At 43.9% G+C, this 24,801-nt stretch overlaps 1 protein-coding gene across 7 annotated transcripts in view; it reads left to right on the top strand.

The window, feature by feature from the left end:
- SLC25A26 (solute carrier family 25 member 26) overlaps positions 1–24,801 on the top strand; it is a 142,080-nt gene that overhangs the window by 103,943 nt on the left and 13,336 nt on the right. For all 7 annotated transcript variants that reach the window (XM_012099223.4, XM_012099222.4, XM_012099221.4 and 4 more), the window contains 1 exon segment: positions 2,108–2,152. In XM_012099223.4, the coding sequence (XP_011954613.1) occupies positions 2,108–2,152 (45 nt within the window).

Genomic DNA, 24,801 nt, shown 5'->3' with positions numbered 1-24,801 from the left:
GTGATGGACAGAGAACCCTGCTGTGCTACAGTTCGTGGGGGTCACAGAATCAGACAAGACTTAGCAACTGAACCAAAACAGTAATCCCACTAACTCTTAGTCCTCTGTGGCATTTTGTTACATACTATAAATTTTTTAAAGTGGTGGTCCAGTGGTTTGCACTCAACACTTCCACTGCAGGGGGCCCAGGTTTGATCCCTGGTTGGGGAACTGAGATCCTGCAAGTGTGCAGTACAGCCAAAAAAATAAAAAGAAAAGTACCGTCAGTTTCTTTGGGTTTTGATAATTTAATTGAAAATATAGCACTCTAGAGTCAGAATGGACAGTGTCAGATGCTTTCATGCTTTGGTAACAAAAACTCAACTGAATTTATCTCCTATTATGGTACTCTGATGTACAGGATGGGGTGCTGCTTAATTATGGAGATGACAGACTTCTCTGAGACTCAGTTTCTCAACTTAGTTCAGTGACACAGGCTTTTTTATCTTTATTGTTTTCCTCACTGCCATTTCCTACCTGAATGGACGGCCGACTGACTTTCTGTGGACACTGTCAAGCCCAGGGCCATTATTTCTTCAAGCAGAGGAAGAAGCTGATGCTAGACTCTTAATTTCTGATTAAATATAAATACTTTAGAAATAAGTTAGCACTCTTAATTCATGGGAAGATAAATACTCAATAATCCCTTCAACACTGTGGTCTACACACACACCCGCAGGGACACACACACCCACACGGACACACGCACAGGCACACGCACACACCCGCACACCCACCCCTGTGCCTGTCGCTGCTGGTCAGAGTCCACGTGCAGTCTTCACTGGCAGCTGACCTGGGTACAGAGCAGCAGTACTGGGGCCGTAGTCTGCCTGAGCAGAATCATCTCTTTCTCAGGACCAGTGCACAGTGTGTGCAGATTACCTAGGCTACTGGGGAGGGTCCCCTGGAGTTCAGGTATTTTTATTTTAGGAATTATGAAGGTGGGGTCCTTTTTTTTTTAGAATTTTAGAAGATTTAATTAAAAGCACATGGATTATACTGGAGGTGAGTTTATATGCAGATAAATCCAGTTTGGGTGTCTTTTAGGTAGACTAGTAGTCAGATGGTCTGGGCTTCTTACTTCTTAACACTTTGTCTTTAGGCAAGTTAAACAGCATCTCTGAAGCTCCATCCCTCATGTGTAAAATGGGGATGGTAATGATACCTGTCTCACAGGGTTGTTGTGAGGATTCAGTGAAATCAGAACTATGAAGTGCTGATGGACACAGTTCCTGGCATGTGAAACGTGCTTGGAAACATTCTAGCTTATCAATACACATCTGATTGTAACTCTTTAAGTGCCATGATTGTCTTCATTGCTAGAGATGGCTCTTGCCCCTGATGAAGCTTGAGACTAAATCAGGCTCTCAGGCCGCCTCTGCTCCTGTCTGCTCAGAGCCCTCACTCATCCAGCATGGAGAAGCGTTGCTTCCTTCCCATGCCTGGGCTCTGGCCCCAGATCCCTCTTCTCAGCTTCCCCCTGCAAGTGGCTCTGCCTGCCTCCTCTTCCCTCTCTGCTGCAATGGCCCTCCATCCACTCTGCTTTCCTTCCTTCTGCCCCCTCCATCCCTTCTCTCTCCCTCCTCTTTTCCCCTCTCCCCTTTCTTTCCTGCTCTCCCCTCCTTTCCTCCACTCCTCCTCCTGTCCTGCCTCAGCCCCATTCTCTTTCCCCCTCCCAGTTTCTCTCCAATCCTGACACCTGGTCTGCTGAGGAGTGGACAGCTAGAACTCTAAAGCAGAAAAATGTCATGTCTTTAAAGCTTTATTACCTGTGATGGAAAATATTTATTTTCTTGTTTATTTTTCAGTTGCCAGACTTTCATATTGCACTTCTATTTCAGTTTTAAGAGGCATCATTTTATATCCCTTGTGCTTAAAAAGTCAGTAGATTCTATAAGCAGTTACTGGTTAATTCTGTACTTAAAAATTTGTTTAATGGTAATTTTATATGTATATAAATTTAAAATGAAATAATGTTTCTGAATAATAATTAAAAGTTCATATAGTCATGCTAAGCAAACTGATCTTTCTGGCCTAATTTATTTGGTTTTCTTTTTTTTCTCTTCAGATTCCTTTCTCATTGGTCCAGTTTCCCTTGTGGGAGTCCTTAAAAGTAAGTTTCCTGATCCTCATATAAAATCGCTGTCTAATTATAATAAATACCCACTAGTTTCAGCGTGGAATACTGGAATATTATGTTGATTATTGATTTAAAAACTCAAAATTATTGAGTTGGAAACACTTGGTGAGTGGGATTTACATGCCAGTAAACTTGTTTTGAACTTGTTCAGATATCTCTGGTGTATGGGAAAGAAGCATATGGTAGGCATAACTGAAATCCTGAGATGTTCAGGAAAACTTGACTTTCCTGTGGGTTGTAGCTCCTTTTCTACCCAGTTAGTTTTGTTTTAGTTCGCTGTGTGTGTGTAGAGGTTAAGGAATATCAGTAAGGGTAAATGGAAAAGGAAGGAAAGCCAGGCTCTGAATATTTATAGGCCTCGGAGGCCACGACCTCCCCACCCCCCCACCCCCCCCATCTAGCGGTGGGCGGGAGGGGACGCAGCGGGGGCCCTGGCTCCTGCAGGTCCCTTCTGTCTTCCGTCTTCCGTGCTCACCAGGCTTAGGAACCCTCACTGGGGAGGAGCAGAGTGCAGGGAGTCAGCCGTGAGGAATGTCACGCGAGGTCTAAAAAAACCAGCTAAATGAATGTGTGAAAGCCGTTATTCAAAACATGAAGAGATGTTGTATTTGTTTTTCATCTTCTAGTGCAGTGCTTTTGAAAATTGTGGGCCATGCTGTGACTTGTGTGCTTGTTTGCCAGCATTTTAAAGATAACAGTAAAATAGAAAATAATAGCATCTTGTGAGGTAAGGTTAATAAGTCTTATTTTGTCAAACTTCAGGGTTGTGTGCACATATATGCACACGTCTGTGCCCTGGGTTGCAGTGTGAAATGTATTTTTCACTGTGGATAATGATCAAAAACATTTGAAAGCCCTTGTGCAAATGAAAATGGTTTAGAAATGACGAAGCTGTAAAATGGCAAAGTACCTAGGTAGGCATTTGATAATCCAAAAATAAAGGAATAACTCTCATTACTGTATAGCATTAAGAATCATGGCATGCTCAAAGAAAATGTCTTTGGAAGCGTAGCAGTTATTTGGACTCTGAAAAATAGTCTGTTAAGGTCATACACTAAGGATAATAAAATGAGACAAAACATTACTCATAAAAAATAAGCTCTTCAGTATTTAGTATTGAGAAACACTTCTTATAAGTGGTCTGATTTTTAAGGAGTGATGCAGTTGGTTTAACGTGGGTTTTGGGGTCTTTCATGGTTGTTTGTTTTTGCTTTTACTCTTTCTGTGTGGCACACGGGGAAAATGAATTTCTCTGGCAGTGTTTCCAGGCGTGATGTAACAGCCATCCAATGAGAAGGTCACATTCCATAAGCATAACAGCTCGCTTTTTTTGTGTGTGACAAAAGAACAACGGAGCAACAGCTGTCCCGAAAACAAGACTCACTTTATTAGTGTCTCAGTAACCAGCATTCACGTGGCTTCTGCACACTCGCTGACATCCCCAGGCCCGGTCTCTGCCTAGGAATGTTTGAGGCCCAAAGAGGGAAAACGCATGGGGCTTATTTCTTTTCAGTACTCAGGACATTTGTAGTATGGTAACTAGTTAAGAAATGTCTAGAATTTTTCAGAGTAATCATAGATTCCAATGTTGGGCTTTAATACTTTTCTTTGAGCCAGTGTTCAGATGCTAAGGTTTTTTTTTTTTTCAAGTCAGATGTATTAAGGTATAATCTTCATATAGGAAACCTCTGTAAGTGTATGTTTTTATAGGTTTTGGCAAGTGAGTACCTAAACATGATATAGAATATTTGTAGGTTTCGCTTTTCCAGAATCTCATAAAAATAGAATCACACGTGGTGTAGTATTTTGTGCCTAGCTTCTTTCATTTAATGTGATGCTTTGAGATTCATTTCTGTTTCATCCCGTACTTGTAGTTTGCTCCTTTTCGACACTGAGTATTCCTTGTGTGCATATACTATAATTTGCTTAGCCGGTTACTAGTTGATACGCCTTTGAGTTGTTTTCAGTTTTTGATGATTATGGATGAAGCTGCTGTATATATTTGCATAAGGATATTTTTGTATGGACACATGTTTTTGTTTCTCTTGGGTAAGTACTGAGAAGTGTGATTGCTGGATCTTACGGAGAATGTAAGGTTAAGTTATTAAGAAACTGTCACAGTGTTTTCCAAAGTAGCTGTTGCATTTTTCTAATAATGTATGAGAGTTCCTGTTGCTCTCCACCCATGCCATTGCTTATTATTAAAGTTTGGCCTTTCTGATAGTTGTGTACTGGTGTCTTTATGGCAGGTTTTTGTTTGTGTTTGTTTTTGATTGTTGCCACACCGCTCTGCATGCGGGGTCTTAGTTTCCTGACTAGGGATGGGCTCCATGCCCCCGTAGTGGAAGTGCAGAGCCCTACCCTCTGGACTGGTGGGGAATTCCTCGTTGCAGGTTTTATTTCGGTTGGGCTGGAGCTTCGGTGTGCGGGGCGCCCCTTCACTGCGATGCAGGGGCTTCTCACCGTGATGACTTCTCTGTGGAAGCACAGGCTCTCGGTGCACCAGCTTGAGTGGCTGCGGCACACGGGCTCAGCTGCCCGTTGGCTGTGTAATCGTCTCAGGTCAGGGATTGAACCCGTGTCCCCTGTGTTGGTGGACGATTCTTATCCACTGTGCCACCAGGGCGGTTCCCTCGTTGCAGTTTTGATTTGCATTTTTCTCAGGGCTAAATAATGTTCAGCATCTTCTCATATAATGTTTTTTTTTTTTTTACATAGATATAATGTGAAATCATAGTGGTTTGTAAAGTAGGTAATTTTTGGCATTCTCCTATTTTTGTATTTATGATTTTTATCAAGTAAAACTTGCTTCTGCAGCCATGGAGACACTGTATTATATGCAGGAGTTTCTTTCTGTTATGTTTAGGGAGAAATACTGCTCAGGAAGATTTTTCTCAGCAAGGACTTTGGCACATTGTGTGCACATTATGCTGTAAAGTAGTGGGAATCCGAGATAGGGTCTAGCCACCATCACCTTAAACTTACTCTGCCTAAAATTGATGGAATCACCTTCTAAAATCACTTCTCCCTATCTCCTTGATTTCTGTTAATCATACTGCTATTCTCCTGACCCCTTAGTCTCAAATCCCAGATTAAATCTGATTCTCGGGTTCTATATCACTCACCAAGTTGTGTTCACTAAGATTTTTTGGAACCTGTGGTATCCTTTGTTTTTATCAGATTCTTACTAATTTGTGCCTGAACTAAGTTAACACTCTGATCTATTCTACACACTGAATTTGTGTGATCTTCCTTAAACATCTCTTTGAAGTTCCCAGGAATGTGTAACTTTTTAAAATTCTAAAACATGAAGTTGTTGGCACTCAAGGATATCCACCTTGTGTCCTTAATTGGTTTCTACAGCTCCCTTCCCCAGTAGTGGTTTTTTTTTTTTTTTGCTCTTCCTCCCTTCCTTCTTTTCCTTCTAACCAGAATAGGCTCCTTACGCCCCTTTTTTGGCTTCTCTCTCAAATGCCTTTTCACAGATCAAATGCAAATGCATCTTTTAAAGCCAGCTCAATTTTTTTTCTCCGGCCTGAAGTCTTCCAAGCCAGACCCTGAAGACTTATCCGTATATCTAACATCTGTCTGTATTGCTGACTGGTGTTTAATCATGTGCTGTGTTGTGTATAAAATGTCTTAGAGGTGAGCCGTGACGCCTTCTCATAAGGCCCCAGCCCCTTCCACGGATAAAGTGACTGATGCCGTTAGTGTCCATGTATCGCCTGCCTCCTGTGAGCTCGACACTGTGCCCTTTCACAGTGGTTCAAGATGACTCAGGTGTGCCTGATGCCCTTGAGGAGCTTGTAGTCTGTCAGAGAAGTGCACACTCACAGATAACCCCGTGGTCAGGTGTCTGTGACTGACACCCACCAAAGGCAGTGTGGGGGGCAGCCCTTCTGACTCCCCGAATCATATCACTGCACTACCTCGTTTCTTAGATTTTCTTGATTTTTTTATAGTTCACATACTTACCTCAAAGATTTAAATGAAAGACTAAACAACATAAAGATGGATTTCCCTGGTGGTTCAGTGGTTAAGACTTCCGCTTCCAACGAAAGGGATGAAGGTTTGATCCCTGGTCGGCGAGCTAAGATCCCACATGCCTTGTGGCCAAAAAAACAGAACATAAAACAAGCAGTGCTGTAAGAAATTTAATAAAGACTTACCAAAAAAACCATAAAGAGAAGGGGAAGTAAAGGGGCTCAATCATCGTATCTAGAATCCCCGCACAAATAATTTTCCTTGAAGGTTTATGTTGACTTTGGAACTCTCCTGCAGCCCAACAGGAGGAGAAGTGAGCTAGGTGACATGGTTCTATTACCCAGCAAATGGCCAAAGCATGCCGTTCTACCTTGTTTCTTGGCTTTGGATGCCATATCGGTGTGGATAACTTGCACGTTGACAGCTCTGTCATGGACCCCCTGCTCTGAGTTACAGCCTCACATGACCGGTGTCCTCGGGGACATCCCTGTCAAGGTGTCTCAGGGGAAGCGGTTCAGAACACAACACTTGGTTTGTATTCCCCTTTTCCCCAGCCTGTTCCTTCCTAGATGTCCCCTGCTCAGTAAAATAGCACAAACGTCTGTTCCTTACCAAAGCAGAAACTTGAGAATGACTCCATGGTTCTCTTTCCGTCATCATCCCAGCCCATCACCAACGCCGCTGTTGGGACCTAAGCCTCTGACTCACCTGCTGTCTGAACTGCTGCATCGGCCTCTCCGAGGGTCTCCCTGATGGTATTCGTGCTTTTCTAAAATATCCTGTCTTCACAACAGCCAGGATGATCCTTTACAGAAGGATCTTAGCACTCGCTGCTAAAAGCCTCCAGTGACAGCTCTTTAAAAGAAGAGTAAAATGCAGAGTCCCGGCTGTGGCTGGCGGGGTCCCACGTCCTCTGGGCCCCCTGCCTCGCTGACCTTCCCCCAGCACCCGCCTGCTGCGCGTCCCGCCCGCAGCCCCTCTGGCCTCCCTCTGCTCTGTCTGGGCTTGCCAGGCCGCGCCTCACCAGAGGGCCTTTACGTGTGTTGTGCTCTCTGCCAGAAGTGTTCGTTATTCATTCTCCACTTTGTTCTTGCATGCCTACTGTGTGCCTAGGGCCTGGGGCCGTGGTGATCTGGAGGGCTGACGGAAATCCCTTCCCTCCTCACTCTGGCTCTTCACTGGGCTTTCTTGGTGTCCAAATCCTTCTCATTTCCTAGGTCTCAGATCACGTCACCTCAGAGAGGCTTTCCTTCCCTGTCCACCCATCTTTAAAGTCCCTGTCCACCCGTCTTTAAAATAGGACTTTCCCATCTTGCCTGCTCAGTAAACACGGCACCTGTTTATTCCCTTCTTGGCATTTTAAAATTTGTTTATAAGCTGTGTTAAATGATGAGTTTCTAAGTTTAATAGTTACGCACGTATTGTCGCTTGAATTCTTGTAAGAAACACAGTGTGTGTAGAATAGATGTTGCGTGCCGGGGTGGGTATTGTGCTAAGCGGTATACTGCATATCCCTTAGCCTCTCATTCACATGACATACAGCTCAGGGAAACAGGGCTTGTCGTCATCCCCACTAACACAGGGAAACCGGGTCTGAGAGATTGTATTTCATCTCCCAGATCAGGTCCTTGGTTTTCCACCCAGCATCCTTTCACCATGTTAACATTGTGTCTTATTACTACAATTACTAGTAGTCATTAATAGTCACGGTAATTAGCATTTCTCGTAGTAACAGTGTGCCCAGCACTGTGGTAGCCACTCTCCATGGATTGCTGTTCAGTCGCGCAGTGGTGTCTGACTCTGCGACCCCATGGACTGCAGCATGCCAGGCTTTCCTGTCCTTCACCATCTCCCAGAGCTTGCTCAAACTCAAGTCCATTGAATCGGTTATTCCATCCAACCATCTCATCCTCTGTCAGCCCCTTCTCCTCCCGCCTTCAATCTTTCCCAGCATCAGGGTCTTTTCTACTGAGTCAGTTCTCCGCATCAGGTGGCCAAAGTACTGGAGCTTCAGCATCAGTCTTTCCAGTGAATAGTCATGGTTGATCTCCTTTAGGATTGACTAGTTTGACCTCCTTGCTGTCCAGGGGACTCTCAAGAGTCTTTTCTAGCACCATGATGAATTTTGACATATTTTTCTATCTATGAAACTTTATAAGGAAAAAAATGAGCATATCCATTGCCCTCTCAGAATTTACTCATGTTTCTCTGAAACCTCTTCCCACTTTTATTTTTCCCCTGCCCCATGGGCAGCAAACACTGATCTTCTCTGTGTCACTGCAGATTAGTTTTCTTTTTCTAGAGTTTTATAAAAATGGGATTGTATAGTATATAACTTTTTTTTTTTTGGTTCTGCCGCATGGCTTGTGGGATTTGAAAGCATCAGTTCTTTGGTGCTCAGCTTTCTTTATGGTCCAACTCCCACATGCATACATGACTACTGGAAAAACTGTAGCTTTGACTATATATACCTTTGTCGGCCAAGTGATGTCTCTGCTTTTTAATATGCTGTCTAGGTTGGTCATAGCTTTTCTTCCAAGGAGCAAGTGTCTTTTAATTTCATGGCTGCAGTCACTGTCCAGAGTGATTTTGGAGCCCAAGAAAATAAAGTCCCAGTTTCCATTGTTTCCCTATCTGTTTGCCGTGAATTGGCGGGAGCAGATGCCGTGATCTTTGTTTTTTGAATGCTGAGTTTTAAGCCAGATTTTTCACTGTCGTCTTTCACCCTCATCAAGAGGCTCTTTAGTTGCTCCTCACTTTCTGCCACTAGAGTAGTGGCATCTGCATATCTGACTGCGCGTATCTGGCTCCGTGGATCATCTCTTGTGAATCTTCATGGCGGTCCCGTGAAGTGGGGGCCGTTCTTGTGTGCTTAGTCCCTTGTGCCTAGTCACTCAGTTGTGTACGATTCTTTGCGACTAAATGTAGCCCCTGCCAGGCTCCTCTGTCCATGGGATTCTCCAGGCAAGGATACTGGAGTGGGTTGCCATACCCTCCTCCAGGGGATCTTCCCAACCCAGGGATCAAACCCAGGTTTCCCACATTGCAGGCGTGAACCACCAGGGAAACCCAAGAATACTGGAGTGGGTAGCCCTGTCCCTTCTCCAGGAGATCTGCCCAACCCAGGAATCGAACCAGGGTCTCCTGCATTGCAGGCAGATTCTTTACCGACTGAGCTACCAAGAAAGGCCTTTGGGTGCTGTTACCGTCTTCATTTCACAGATGTGGAAACTGAAGGAGAGTTGGAGTGCCTAGACCAAGGCCTCAGTAATACTCAAGTGTTACTTGAGTGCATCCGGGATTTGAACCCAGACCGTCTGATTCCAGAATTGGTGTCCTTTAATAAACTCTTTTAATTGGAATGTAGTTGCTTTGCAGAGTTGTGTTAGTTTCTGCTGCACAGCAAGGTGAACCAGCTGTATGTTTGCGCATGTCCCCTGGTGTTTGAATGTGCTTCCCATTTGGGTCCCCACAGAACACGGAGTGAAGTTGCCCTGTGCTGCGCAGCAGGCTGTCTCATCGGTTGCCTGTTTGATCCGTGGTGGTGTACATACGCCATTCCCAGGCTCACAGTTCGTCCCACCCCACCTTTCACCACGTGGTGTTCAGACGTGTGTTCTCTACAGCTGTGTCTCTCTTTCTGCTTTGCAGAAACACCTGTGCCGTTTTCTGGATCCTACCCTTATGCGTTAATATATGATTTCTCTTTCTATTTCTGACTTCACTGTGTATGACAGCCTCCAGGTCCATCTACATCTCTGCAAATGGCACAGTTTTGTTCCTTTTTATGGCCGAGTAATACTCCGAGTTGATGTTCTTAATCATTTTACACATAATTTTGCACATAGTGCATGATGTCTTTAATAATGTTGCTGTTTCATAGGTTCAGAAGTTGAGGTGGTATTGTTAAATCAGCTTATTTCAGGTGTTTCTACAAATTGTGTGAGTTGTTTGACTTGATGATATAAATATGGCTACCATATTTCCTAAACCAGTACCACCACCACCCACAGCATTCCTGGTTATGCTGTACTTGGGCAGGGGTTTAACAGTGTTCATTCAGGAAAGATTCGGCTCTCAGAGACTGACATGGGGTGGGGCGGGGGACAGATGGTTTATGGGGATGAGTGGAGCCAGACCACTTGTTTCCACGAGCTTGTGTTTTCACTGCATTTTGGAGGAAGAAACTTTGTCTTCTGATCATTTATGTTTATATTCTTTATAGTTATGTCTGTTACACAGCAGGTGTTCACAGCTATTTACTAATTGTTTGGAGGTTAGCATTCTTTTTCAGGGTCAGTGCAAAGTTAGATAGCTGTATACATGAACTGTTTTATTTATAATTAGTTTCTTTTAGAAGTGCAATCAGAGCCATAATGTACAGATGTACTCTTACTGAACCGTAGTCAAACAGTACATGGACTGTGAAAGGATATGATAAAATTTCCTGTAAGAATGTCAGGTTTGTTCTGGTGTCTGAATATGTAAGTGCAGTGTAGACGATTGTTAACAGTGCTGTCAGATCTAAGTAGTTGTGCTTCTAGCCACAAGGTGTTACGAAGTTGCAACTCAGTAACTGGAAGAAACTGCAAGCTTTAACTCAGGTGCAACATTTGAAGCAACCTGAAAATAAACTCAGTTTGTGTATGTGAGATTTTCACATTATGCTGCTGATTTTCTAAGATGAAATCATAGCTTTGCAGAAGAAATCAGGTGCCATTGAATTATCATTTCCGTTATACTACAGTGTATAAAACAGTACATTTTATGTCTTGTAAATAGACAGTACTTTATAAAAATGATTTTTATTCAAATTATAGGTAATAACTTGTTTATTGTTCTTGATTGGTATTTTAACGATAGGTAAATGTGTATTATCACCCCACCCTCAAGATTCTTCCATGTCTTTGGTAATATGAATGAAATGACAGTAATGTGAAGGGTGCTTGTGCTCAGGGTCTCCACTGCCCCCATTTCACGTTGCTGTTGTTCAGTCACCCAGTTACGTCCGACTCTGGGTGACCCATGGACTGTAGCACACCAGGCTTCCCTGTCCTTCACTGTCTCCTGGAGCTTGCTCAACCTCACGTCCGTTGAGTCGGTGATGCCACCCAGCCATCTCACCTGTGTTGTCCCCTTCTCCTCCTGCCCTCAGTTTCGTGAGGCTGGACCATCTGGTGTCTGCACAGACATGCTTGATCAGAACGCAGATTCCTGTGAAGGTTGAGGAGGGAATGATAACAGTAAAAAGATCCTGTATGATTTCACCACACTAAACTTGTTCCCTAAACTACATACAGCATGCCAACATGGAAAGAAGCACTTGAAAATACGAGCAAAATATTTTGTGTCCAGATCACCCACAAAGTCAGAGTTGCCAGTTAGGATTTTTAGTAAAATCGAACCCATGTCCCCTTCAGTGTCAGGCAGATTCTTAACCACTGGACCACCAGTGAAGTCCCTGTATAATAGAAAATGGAAGCAGGAGTTTGAATTTTGATAAATAAGCAGACAGCAAGTAAAGCATGGCTGCTTGGTTTTCACAAGTCTCACTTAGGTTTATTCATTTAGGGTCTCAAGCTTTGTCATCTCATTTGAGACACCACCACTGTGGTTTTCATATTTGGGCCCCTCTCTGTGCCTTTACAGGAGTCATCATTAGACTTCAGTGGCAATGGAAATGCTTACTTACGTTTAGAAATTAGGGCAATTAAAAATTTTGATGTTGAGGTCTTTAAAAAGAATTCTCCATTACAAACCCACATTATTTAACTAAATTTTATTGACATCAAACTATAATAACTTGCCTATGGTAGCTTCTCTAGACGGTGAGCTGTGTATCAAGGAAGCGTACAAATGTTTATATACTGTTCTGTCTACAAGACACATGGCTCTGAGGAAGCCAGAACAACGAGGTTCAGCTCCCCCACTTTCTGTCTGACCTCAGGCAACTTACTTGACATTGGTTTGCACCGCCCCGCACCTGTGTTTATGGATACTAATACACACCTTTCAAAATCAAGTGAGAAATGTGAAGTCTTTGCATAGTTTCGAGGTACTCAGGAAGTGGCCAGTAATACTGTCAGTCAGTCATTCATACTGTTGGCTGACACTACATTTTTATTCCATTTTCCACTACTATTAAAGTATTCAAAGTTCATAAACAATAATGCTACACTTCCTGCGAGTAATCTGTCCTGTCCTTCCAGTCAGTTTTTTATTGCTCATGACCCTCTGCTGCCACTGGTGCTAAGTCACTTCAGTCGTGTCCGACTCTGTGCGGCCCCATAGACGGCAGCCCACCAGGCTCCCCCGTCCCTGGGATTCTCCAGGCAACAATACTGGAGTGCGGTGCCATTTCCTTCTCCAGTGCAGGAAAGTGAAAAGCGAAAGTGAAGTCACTCAGTCGTGTCCGACTCTCAGTGCCCCCATGGACCGCAGCCCACCAGGCCCCTCTGGCCATGGGATTCTCCAGGCGAGAGCACTGGAGTGGGGTGCCATTGCCTTCTCTCCATGACCCTCTAGTTCCTCCATAACAAATAAGTAATTTCAAATGCTTTAATAATTCATATATAGTACTTTTTACCAGCCAAGTTCTTATTGTTATTCTTGTAGCTTAATGAACTTAAAGTTGCTCTCAGATAAATGATTTGTAAACGCCACGTGGCTTTTTGTGGTGGAGATTTATTTACTTATCTTTGGCTGTGCTGGACCTTCGTTACCGCGCAGGCTTTCTCTAGTTGCGGCAAGTGGCGGCTGCTCTCAAGCTGTGCTGCGTGGACTTCTCACTGTGGCGACTTGCTGTGAGTCGTGGGCTCTAGAGCACACAGGCTTCAGCAGCTGTGACTCCCGGGCTCTAGAGCACGGGCTTAATAGCTGCACTGCGCGGGCTTAGTTGCTCCGTGGCACGTGGGATCTTCCCAGCCCAGGGATCGGACCCGCGTCTCCTGCCTTGGCAGGTGGATTCTTTACCACTATGTCAGCAGGGAAGCCCCCACAGCACTTTTCTCTTTAGCTTAGTGTCAGTATCCTTTTATTCACTTAATTCTTTATTCTAAAAAATCACGCATAGTGAAAAATTTTAGGGGAGAGGAAAAAAAAAAATTTTTTTTCAAATTATTTTTTATTATGGTAAAATTCACATAATACAAAACATACTGTATTAACCATATTTAGCTGTACAGTTCAGTGGCACTTAAGTACATTCATATTGTTGTACAACTTTCACCATCCATCTCCTGAATTTTTCACCTTCCTAACCTGAAGCGGTCCCATTAATTACTCCCCACCCCACCCCTATCCCCAGCGTCTATGAGTGTACTTCCTAGCTATGAATTTGACTATTCTAGGTACCTCACGTAAGTGGAATCAAACAGTATTTGTCCGTACCTAAGCCTCTTGATGAAAGTGAAAGAGGAGAGTGAAAAAGTTGGCTTAAAGCTCAACATTCAGAAAATGAAGATCATGGCATCTGGTCCCATCACTTCATGGGAAATAGATGGGGAAACAGTGGAAACAGTGTCAGACTTTATTTCTGTGGGCTCCAAAATCACTGCAGATGGTGATTGCAGCCATTAAATTAAAAGACACTTACTCCTTGGAAGGAAAGTTATGACCAACCTAGATAGCATATTGAAAAGCAGAGACATTACTTTACCAACAAAGGTCCGTCTAGTCAAGGCTATGGTTTTTCCAGTGGTCATGTATGGATGTGAGAGTTGGACTGTGAAGAAAGCTGAGTGCTGAAGAATTGATGCTTTTGAACTGTGGTGTTGGAGAAGACTCTTGAGAGTCCCTTGGACTGTAAGGAGATCCAACCAGTCCATCCTAACGGAGTTCAGTCCTGGATGTTCATTGGAAGGACTGATGCTAAAGCTGAAACTCCAGTACTTTGGTCACCTCATGCGAAGAGTTGACTCATTGGAAAAGACTATAATGCTGGGAGGGATTGGGGGCAGGAGGAGAAGGGGACGACCGAGGATGAGATGGCTGGATGGCATCACTGACTCGATGCACATGAGTTTGGGTGAACTCTGGGAGTTGGTGATGGACAGGGAGGCCTCGCGTGCTGCGGTTCATGGGGTCACAAAGAGTCGGACATGACTGAGCAACTGAACTGAACTGAATGTGTATTGGTGGAAAAGGCGATGGCACCCCACTCCAGTACTCTTGCCTGGAAAATCCCATGGATGGAGGAGCCTGGTAGGCTACAGTCCTTGGGGTCGCGAAGAGTTGGACACAACTGAGCGACTTCACTTTCACTTTTCACTTCCTTGCATTGGAGAAGGAAATGGCAACCCACTCCAGTGTGCTTGCCTGGAGAATCCCGGGGAGCGGGGGGAGGGGAGCCTGGTGGGCTGCCGTCTATGGGGCCGCACAGAGTCGGACACGACTGAAGTGATTTAGCAGCAATGTATATTGGGGGCTTCCCTGGTGACTCAGTGGTAAAGAACCCGCCTGCTAATATACAAGATGTGGGTTTGATCCCTCGGCTGGGAAGATCCCCTGGAGACGGGAACAGCAGCCCACCCCAGTATTCTTGCTTGGGAAATCCCATAGACAGAGGAGCCTGGTGGGCTGCAGTCCATGGGGTTGCAGAGGAGCCTGACTAGTAACTAAACAACAACAAAATGAATATTGGAATGCCTTTTAAAGTTTAAAGTTTAACATATGTCCTATAAACAGATTGTACCTCCCCCCACCCCCCTGTGCTGTACAGCAGGCCTTACGTTCTACTTAATACATCGTAGTGGACACAGTCAATCCCACTCTCCCAGTCCGTCCCACCCCTCACCCCCTTGATGTCCATGCGTTTGTGCTCTCCGTCTGTCTCTGTGCTGCTTTGCAAGTAGGTGCGTCAGTGCCATTTTTCTAGATTCCACATAGAAGCGTTAATATATGGCGTTAGTTTTCTCTTCCTGACTTCACCCTGTATGACAGACTCTAGATCCATTCGCATCTCTGCAAATACAGTTTTGCTCTTTTTGTAGCTGAGTGACATCCCACCGCATGTGTCTACCACGTCTTCATCCATTCCTCTGTCGATGGACACTTCGGGTGCTTCCATGTCCTGGCTGTTGTAAATAGTGCTGCCGCGAACATTGGGGTGCGTGTATCCTTTGGAATTAGGAGTTTCTCTGCTTGTCTGCCCAGGAGTGGAATTGCTGGGTCATGTGGTAGTTCTGTGGTTAGTTTTTTAAGGAACTGTTCTCCACAGGGGTCGTGTCAGTTTTTTGCATTCCTATCAACAGTGTAAGAGTGTTCCCTTTTCTTCACACCCTCTCTAGCATTTAGGCGTGTGTAGATTTTTTGATGATGTCTATTCCGATTGGTGTGAGCTGCTACCTCGTGGTTTTGATTTGCATTTCTCTAATAATTGGTGATGTAGAGCATCTTTTCATGGGCCTCTTGGCCATTTGTATGTCGTCTTGGAGAAAAGTCTGCTTAGATCTTCCCATTGTCTGATCAGCTTGTTTTTTGATATTGAGCTGCATTAGAAAATTCATATTATTTAAAGCACATTATTTTTGACATTGACAGTTTGTTCATTCACTTGGTTATTCTGATTATTATTCTAGTAAAAGTTATCTGTATATAGAACTATGAAATGTCTTATAGATACCTTTTGTTTGCTTTCAAGACACCTCTAACCTATTGGTGCAAGTCGGAGCATTTATAAACTCTGTCACTACCTATTTAAACTTTGGTAAGGTGCTTCACTTCTCTGAGCTTCAACTTCCTTGTTTGTGAAATGATTAAATGGCAAATACTTTGGAAGATTGTGGTTAGGATTATGTGAGTTAATGTGTGTAAAGTGTTTGGTGCCTGGAGCATAGTAAGTTCTGTGTGAGTGTAGTTCCTGTGGTTCCTGTTATAATGCTCTGTGTTTGCCATGGAAGTTTTTCACTTAAATCTTAATCTTTTGGTTCTAGAGATTTTTTTGTTTATTTATTAGTATCTTTTTCTAATAAAAAATGATTTCTTTTTATGTTTCTAGGCTAAGTTATTCTGCCTAGGTGATAGTGGAAAGTTATGCTTATCTTTGGAGATTCTATTTTTAAATTGTGTCTTCAGCCATCTGGGTCTATTTTGATCCAGTGGTTCCCGCCCCCCCCCCCCGCCCCCCCTTGGCAACCATTTTTTTTTCTTCCTTAGATTATAGCAGCCACCTCTGTGAGGCCTTCTTCCTCTTATAACCTCCTCTGTCCTCATTGTACCCTCATCAAATATTAAACCTGGGGACTGCTGTTTTTTTCCCCCCTGACTCTACACTGCCTGAAACCTAGTAGGTATTGAGTAAATGCTTAATTTATGAATTATATAGTGTCTCTGATTTTTCTTCTCCTGTATGACATGTAATACACACCTTATTATTTGTTCTTTATTACTAGCTATTTTAGGCCTTCCCAGGTGGCTCAGTGGTAAATAATCCACCTGCCAGTGCAGGAGATGAAGGAGACACAGGTTCGATCCCTGGGTCAGGAAGATCTCCTGGAGGAGGAGCGTACTTGCCTGGGAAATCTGATGGCCAGAGGAGCCATGTGGGCTGCAGTGCATGGGGCACAGAGAGTCTGCCACGAATGCAGCCGAGCACATGTGCTCGACTTGCAAACTCAGCGTTATCTGTGGCGCTTTAAGTCTGCCTGGAGTAACCTCTGTGGGATCCTTGCAGGTTCTAGCATTCACTGAAGGTGCCTCCCAGTCATTTCCAGAATGACCATTGATATTTTACATTTTGTGTCCGTTTCCTGAAAACTCGGCAAAGTATAGTGTTCAAGTTGGCATTGCTGCTGCTAAGTCGCTTCAGTCATGTCTGACTCTGTGCGACCCATAGACGGCAGCCCACCGGGCTCTCCCATCCCTGGGATTCTCCAGGCAAGAACAGTGGAGTGGGTTGCCATTTCCTTCTCCAATGCAGGAAAGTGAAAAGTGAAAGTGAAGTCGCTCAGTCGTGTCCGACTCTTAGCGACCCCATGGATGCCTACCAGGCTCCTCTGTCCATGGGATTTTCCAGGCAAGAGTACTGGAGTGGGGTGCCATTGCCTTCTCCAAATTGGCATTAGCCTGATAAAATAAACATTTTGCCACCTTTAAAGTAAAAAGTTGTGACTTCCCTGGCTATCCAGTGATTAAGATTCTGCTTTCCAAACAGGGGGCATTGGTTTGATCCCTGGTTGGCAAACCTAAGGTTCCGTATGCTGTGGAGTATGGCCAAAAATTGAAAAAAGATAAACATAAAAAGTTGCTGTTCTCCTGATTTGGTCCTTATGCTGTCTCCAGTACTTGTAAGAGCTCTGGAGACAATGTTTTTTACAAAAGCACACAGATATCTATACTTGGAAACATTAGAACATTTACAGAAAAATACCAGAAACTCTTAGTGGCAAGACTATCTTTAGAAAGCTGTTTTTGATCAAACTTTCTCTTTAGTTAATCTACTGCCATAAGTAAAAATCTATTTGCTTAGCTTTACTCTTAGTCCAGTGATTTCAATAAACATGCTTTCCAAGTAACCAGTCTCGTTAGTTAGGTGGAAGGAAATGTTGGCGCTCCGACACTGCACACTATTATACGTCTGATTTGTTAGGCAGGTTACATAGTTAGCCGTCTGACTGAAGAAACGCTGTTAAAGCTGACAGAGATATAGATGCCTTGGTTTGCTTACATGGTGTCTGTTCCATTTCTGTAGCAGCTTTCTCAGCCTTCCAAGTGTATTTTCAGTAGAGAATTGTTGAAGTAGGAAGGTAGTACTAAGTTAGCTGTTGTTTAGCTGTGTGTGTGTGTGTGTGTGTGTGTGTGTGTGTATTAGGAGGATGGGCGCTTTACAGTGTGGCGGTAGTTTCTGACATACAGCGCCGTGCGATGGGCCTCTGAGCCCCCCTCGAGGTCATCGCAGAGTGCTGAGTAGGGCCCCTGGACGCCAGGAGCTGTGTGTCTCACGCGTGGTGGTGTATATGTGTGTGTGTATGTTTAGAGGCAGCTCGCCAGCAGCTGTCTGTTAAACGCGTGGTGGTGTATCTGTGTGTGTATATTTAGAGGCAGCTCGCCAGCAGCTGTCTGTTAAACGCGTGGTGGTGTATATGTGTGTGTGTATATTTAGAGGTAACGTACCAGCAGCATCTGTCTCACACGTGGTGGTGTATGCGTGTGTGTGTATATTGAGAGGCAGCTCGCCAGCAGCATCTGTCTCATGCGTGGTGATGTATATGTGTGTGTGTGTATATTTAGAGGCAGCTCGCCAGCAGCTGTCTGTTAAACGCGTGGTGGTGTATATGTGTGTGTGTGTATATTTAGAGGTAACGTACCAGCAGCATCTGTCTCACACGTGGTGGTGTATGTGTGTGTGTGTATATTGAGAGGCAGCTCGCCAGCAGCTGTCTCACGCGTGGTGGTGTGTATGTGTGTGTGTGTATATTTAGAGGCAACTCGCCAGCAGCTGTCTGTCTCACGCGTGGTGGTGTATATGTGTGTGTGTATGTTTAGAGGCAGCTCGCCAGCAGCATCTGTCTCACGCGCAGTGGTATATCTGTGTGTGTGTGTATATTTAGAGGCAGCTCGCCAGCAGCATCTGTCTCACGCGTGGTGGTATATCTGTGTGTGTGTGTATATTTAGAGGCAGCTGGCCAGCAGCATCTGTCTCACGCACGGTGGTATATCTGTGTGTGTGTGTATATTTAGAGGCAGCTCGCCAGCAGCATCTGTCTCCCGCGCGGTGGTATATCTGTGTGTGTGTGTATATTTAGAGGCAGCTCGCCAGTAGCATCTGTCTCCCGCGTGGTGGTATATCTGTGTGTGTGTGTATATTTAGAGGCAGCTCGCCAGCAGCTGTCTGTCCCACGCGTGGTGGTGTATCTGTGTGTGTGTGTATATTTAGAGGCAGCTCGCCAGCAGCTGTCTGTCTCACGCGTGGTGGTGTATATGTGTGTGTGTGTATATTTAGAGGCAACTCGCCAGGAGCTGTGTGTCTCACGCGTGGTGGTGTATATGTGTGTGTGTATGTTTAGAGGCAGTTCGCCAGCAGCATCTGTCTCACGCGCAGTGGTATATCTGTGTGTGTGTGTGTATATTTAGAGGCAGCTCGCCAGCAGCTGTCTGTCTCACGTGCGGTGGTATATCTGTGTGTGTGTGTGTATATTTAGAGGCAGCTCGCCAGCAGCTGTCTGTCTCACGCATGGTGGTGTATATGTGTGTGTGTATATTTAGAGGCAACTCACCAGCAGCTGTCTGTCTCACGCGTGGTGGTGTATATGTGTGTGTGTGTGTGTGTATATTTAGAGGCAACTCGCCAGGAGCTGTGTGTCTCACGCGTGGTGGTGTATATGTGTGTGTGTATGTTTAGAGGCAGTTCACCAGCAGCATCTGTCTCACGCGCAGTGGTATATCTGTGTGTGTGTGTATATTTAGAGGCAGCTCGCCAGCAGCTGTCTGTCTCACGTGCGGTGGTATATCTGTGTGTGTGTGTATATTTAGAGGCAGCTCGCCAGCAGCTGTCTGTCTCACGTGCGGTGGTATATCTGTGTGTGTGTGTATATTTAGAGGCAGCTCGCCAGCAGCGTTTGTCTCACGCGTGGTGGTGTATATGTGTGTTTGTGTATATTTAGAGGCAGCTCGCCAGCAGTGTTTGTCTCACACGTGGTGGTGTCTGTGTATGTGTGTGTATATTTAGAGGCAGCTCGCCAGCAGCATCTGTCTCACGCGCAGTGGTATATCTGTGTGTGTGTGTATATTTAGAGGCAGCTCGCCAGCAGCATCTGTCTCACGCGCAGTGGTATATCTGTGTGTGTGTGTATATTTAGAGGCAGCTCGCCAGCAGCATCTGTCTCACGCACAGTGGTATATCTGTGTGTATGTGTATATTTAGAGGCAGTTTGCCAGCAGCATCTGTCTCACGCGCAGTGGTGCACATGTGCGTGCTGCTCTTGCAGTTCGTCCCAGCCTTGCCCTCCCCCGACTTGTGTCTACATGTCCATTCGCTGTATCTGCATCTGTATTCCTGCCCTGCATATAGCTTCGCCTGTACCGTTTTCCTAAATTTCCTCTATGTTCAGTAACATATGATATTTGTTTTTCTCTTACTTCACTCTATGAAGGATGCTAGGTCCATTCTTTTCACTACAAACAGCCCAGTTTCATTCCTCTTTTATATTGTTGTTCTTCAGTCGCTCAGTCGTGTCCGGCTCTTTGCGACCCCATGGACTGCATCACGCCAGGCTTCCCTGTCCTTCACCAATTCCTGGAGCCTGCTCAAACTCATGTCCATTGAGTTGATGCCATCCAGCCATCTCATCCTCTGTTGTCTCCTTCTCCTCCTGCCTTCATTCTTTCCCAGCATCAGAGTCTTTTCCCGTGAGTTGGCTCTTTGCATCAGGTAGCCAAAAAATATTAGCGCTTCAGCTTCAGCATCAGTCCTTCCAGTGAGGATTCAGGTTTGATTTCCTGACTGGGTTGATCTCCTTGCTGTGCAAGGGACTCTCAAGGGTCTTCTCCAGACAACAGTTCGAAGGCTTCCATTCTTTGGCCACTTGAGCATTCCATTCTTTTGGCATTTTTATTGTCCAGTTCTCACATCCATACATGACTACTGGAAAAAGCATAGCTTTGACACTATGGGCCTTTGTTAGCAAAGTAATATCTCTGCTTTTTAATATGCTGTCTAGGATTGTCATAGCTCTTCTTCCAAGGAGCAAGCGTCTTTTAATTTCATGGCTGCAGTCATCGTCCACAGTGATTTTGGAGCCCAAGAAGATAAAGTCTCTCACTGTTTCCACTGTTTCCTCATCTATTTGCCATGAAGTGATGGGACCAGATGCCATGATCTTTGTTTTTTGAATGTTGAGCTTTAAGCCAGACTTTTCACTCTCCTCTTTCACCCTCATCAACAGGCTCTTTAGTTCCTTTTCCGTTGCTGCCATTAGGGTGATTTCATTTACCTGTCTGAGGTTATTGATATTTCTCCTGGCAATCTTGATTCCAGCTTGTGCTTCATCCAGCCTGGCATTTTGCATGATGCACTCTGCAGACAAGTTAAATAAGCAGGGTGACATATACAGGCTTGACGTACTCCTTTCCCAATTTGGAACCAGTCTGTTGTTCCATGTCCAGTTCTAACTTTTGCTTTTTGACCTGCATACAGATTTCTCAGGAGGCAGGTCACGTGGTCTGGTATTCCCATCTCTTGAAGAGTTTTCAGTTTATTGTGATCTTTGCAGTCAAAGGCTTTAGCATAGTCTGAAATAGATGTCCTGGAATTCTCTGAGTTTTTCTATGACAAACGGATGTTGGCAATTTGATCTGTGGTTCTTCTACCTTTTCTAAATCCAGCTTATACATCTGGAAGTTCTTCATTCACATACTGTTGAAGCCTAGCTTGAAGGATCTTGAGCGTTACTTTGCTAGCATGTGAAATGAGTGCAATTGTGCGGTAGTTTGAACATTCTTTGGCATTGCACTTCTCTGGAATTGGAATGAAAACTGACCTTTTCCAGTCCTATGGCCACTGCTGAGTTTTCCAAATTTGCTGGCATATTGAATGCAGCACTTCTGCAGCATCATCTTTTAGGATTTGAAATAGCTCAGACTGGAATTCCATCATCTCCACTAGCTTTGTTCGTAGTGATGCTTCCTAAGGCCCACTTGACTTCGCACTTCAGGATGTCTGGCTCTAGGTGAGTGATCACACCATCATGGTTATCTGGGTCATGAAGATCTTTTTTGTATAGTTCTTCTGTGTAGTCTTGTCATCTCTTCTTTTTCTGTTAGGCCCATATTGTTTCTGTTCTTCATTGCACCCTTAGTATCTCTTAATATTCTTGAAGAGATCGCTAGTCTTCCGTATTCCTTTGTTTTCCTCTATTTCTTTGCATTGTTTGCTTTAAAAGACTTTCTTATCTCTGCTTGCTATTCTCTGGAACTCTGCATTCAGATGGGTATATCTTTCCTTTTTCTCCTTTGCCTTTCAATTCTCTTCTTTTCTCAGCTATTTGTAAGGCCTCCGCAGACAACCATTTTGCCTTTTTGCATCTCTTTTTCTTGGGGATGGTTTTGATCACCATGTCCTGTGCAGTGTTAGGAACATTCGTCTGTAGTTATTTGGGCACTCTATCAGATCTAATCCCTTGAATCTATTTGTCACTTCCACTGTCTAATCATAATGGATTTGATTTAGGTCATACCTGAATAGCCTAGTGGTTTTCCTTACATTCTTCAATTTAAGTCTGAATTTTGCAATAAGGAGTTCATGATCTGAGCCGCAATCAGCACCTGGTCTTACTTTTGCTGACTGTATGGGGCTTCTCCATCTGTACAGTCTCCCATCTGTATGGCTACAAAGAATATAATGAATCTGATTTCAGTATTGACCATTTGGTGACATCCATGTGTAGAGTTGTCTCTTGTGTTGTTGGAAGAGGGTGTTTGCTGTGACCAGTGCATTCTCTTGGCAAAACTCAGTCTCAGCCTTTGCCCTGCTTCATTTTGTACTCCAAGGCCAAACTTGCCGGTTATTCCAGGTATCTCTTGACTTCCTGCTTTTGTATTCCAATCTTCTATGATGAAAAGGACATCTTTTTGTGGTGTTAGTTCTAGAAGGTCTTGTAGGACATCATAAAACCATTCAACTTCAGCTTCTTTGGCATTAGTGTTTGGGGCCTAGACTTGAATTATGTGCTATTGAATGATTTGCCTTGGAAATGAACAGAGATTGTTCCAGGTTTTTTTTGTTGTTGTTGTTTTTTTGAGTTTGTACCCAAGTACTGCATTTCGGACTCTCTTGTTGACTATGAGGAGCAGCCCATTTCTTCTAAGAGATTCTTGCCTACAGTCATAGATATAATGGTCATTTGAGTTAAATTCACCCATTCCAGTCCATTTCAGTTCACTGATTGCTAGAATGTTGATGGTTCACTCTTTCCATCTCCTTTTTGACCACTTCCAATTGACCTTGTTTCATGGACCTAACGTTGTAGGTTCCTAAACAGTATTGTTCTTGACAGCATCAGACTATACTTTCACCACCAGACACATCCACAGCTGGGCATTATTTCCCCTTTGGCTCAGCATCTTTGTTCCTTCTCCAGCTGGAGAGTCAGACACAACGTAGCAACTAAACAGCAATGTTCATTCTATGCATGTACCCCATCTTTATCTATGGATGGACATTTAGGTTGCTTCCAGGTCTTTAGCTCTTGTAAATAGTGCTACAGTGAACATTGGGTTGCATAAGTCATTTTGAATTATGGGTTTCTCAGAGTATATGCCCAGTAGTGGGATTGCTGGTAGTTCTGGTTTTAACTTTTTAAGGAACCTCCATACTCTTCTTCATAGTGGCTGTATGAATTTACATTCCCACCAGTACTGCAAGAGGGTTCCCTTTTCTCCATATCCTCTGCAGCACTTAGGGATTTGTAGATTTTTAATTTCGAAGTGAAGTTTATTGGTTTAATTTTATTTTCAGTTGCTATGAGTCTTTGTTGCCGCGAGTGGTCTTTCTCTGATTGCAGTGAGCAGAGGCTGCTCTTCACGGTCACGGGCTTCTCGTGGTGGCCTCTCTCGCTGTGGATCATAGCTTCCAGGTGCACAGGCTTCATTATTTGCAGAACTCTGGCTGAGTAGTTGTGGCACATGGGCTTAGTTGCTTCAGGGCATGTGGGATGCACACCCATGTACTGTGCATTGGGAGGGGGGTTCTTAGCCACTCTTTCACCATGGAAGTCCAGGTTTGTACATTTTTTGATGATGGCTATTTGGTGGTATCCTGTTGTAGTTTGATTTGCATTTCTCTAATAATGAGCAGTGGTGAGCATCTTTTCATGTTCATTGACCATCCATATGTCTTCTTTGGAAAAATTTCTGTTTAGGCTTTGTGCCCATTTTTTGATTGGGTTATTATTATTGTTATTATTTTTGATATAGAGCTGAATGAACTGCTTCTGTATTTTGGAGATTAATCCTTTGTCTGTTCTTTCATTTGCAAATATTTTCTCCCATTCTTTGGGTTGTCTTTTCATCTTGTTGATGGTTTCCTTTGCTATGCAAAACCTTTTAAGTTTAAATAGGTCCCATTTGTTAGTTGTGGTATATTTGATCATCTGTGAAAATGTCACACCACCATTGATAGGATATTATATATACCGTTCTAACCATTGTAATGAATATATTTAAGAGGTCTTATTTCTGATATTCTTTGTCTTTATTGCGGTACTTGCCATTATGCTAGAGGCCCAAAGCGGTTCAGTAAGGCAAGAAAAATAAAAGGCAGTAATTAAGAAAGAACTGTCAAAACTCAGTAATTACAAAACAGACAACCCAATAAAAATGTGCAAAACATTTGAACAGACACGTCATAAAGAAGATATTTTATGGATGGTAAAAAAAATTACATGAAAAGGAGCTCAGCATTATTAGGGAAATACATATTGAAACCACAGTGAAATACTACTGCATATGAATTAAAATGGTAAAATACTAAAAATACTGACAATACCAGATGTTGGAAAAGATGGTCTAAATGTAAAATGGTACAACAGTTTCTAAAACAGTTGGGTAGTCTCTTAAAAAGTGTACCTGCGTACATCTGCCAGGTGGCTCAGTTACTTCACTCCTGGGTATTTTTCCAGGAGAAATGAAGGCATCTGTCCACA

Source organism: Ovis aries, chromosome 19, assembly GCF_016772045.2.
Source record: "Ovis aries strain OAR_USU_Benz2616 breed Rambouillet chromosome 19, ARS-UI_Ramb_v3.0, whole genome shotgun sequence".
In the NCBI taxonomy this organism is placed as follows: domain Eukaryota; kingdom Metazoa; phylum Chordata; class Mammalia; order Artiodactyla; family Bovidae; genus Ovis; species Ovis aries.
This window is presented reverse-complemented; position numbering and strand designations above follow the sequence as displayed.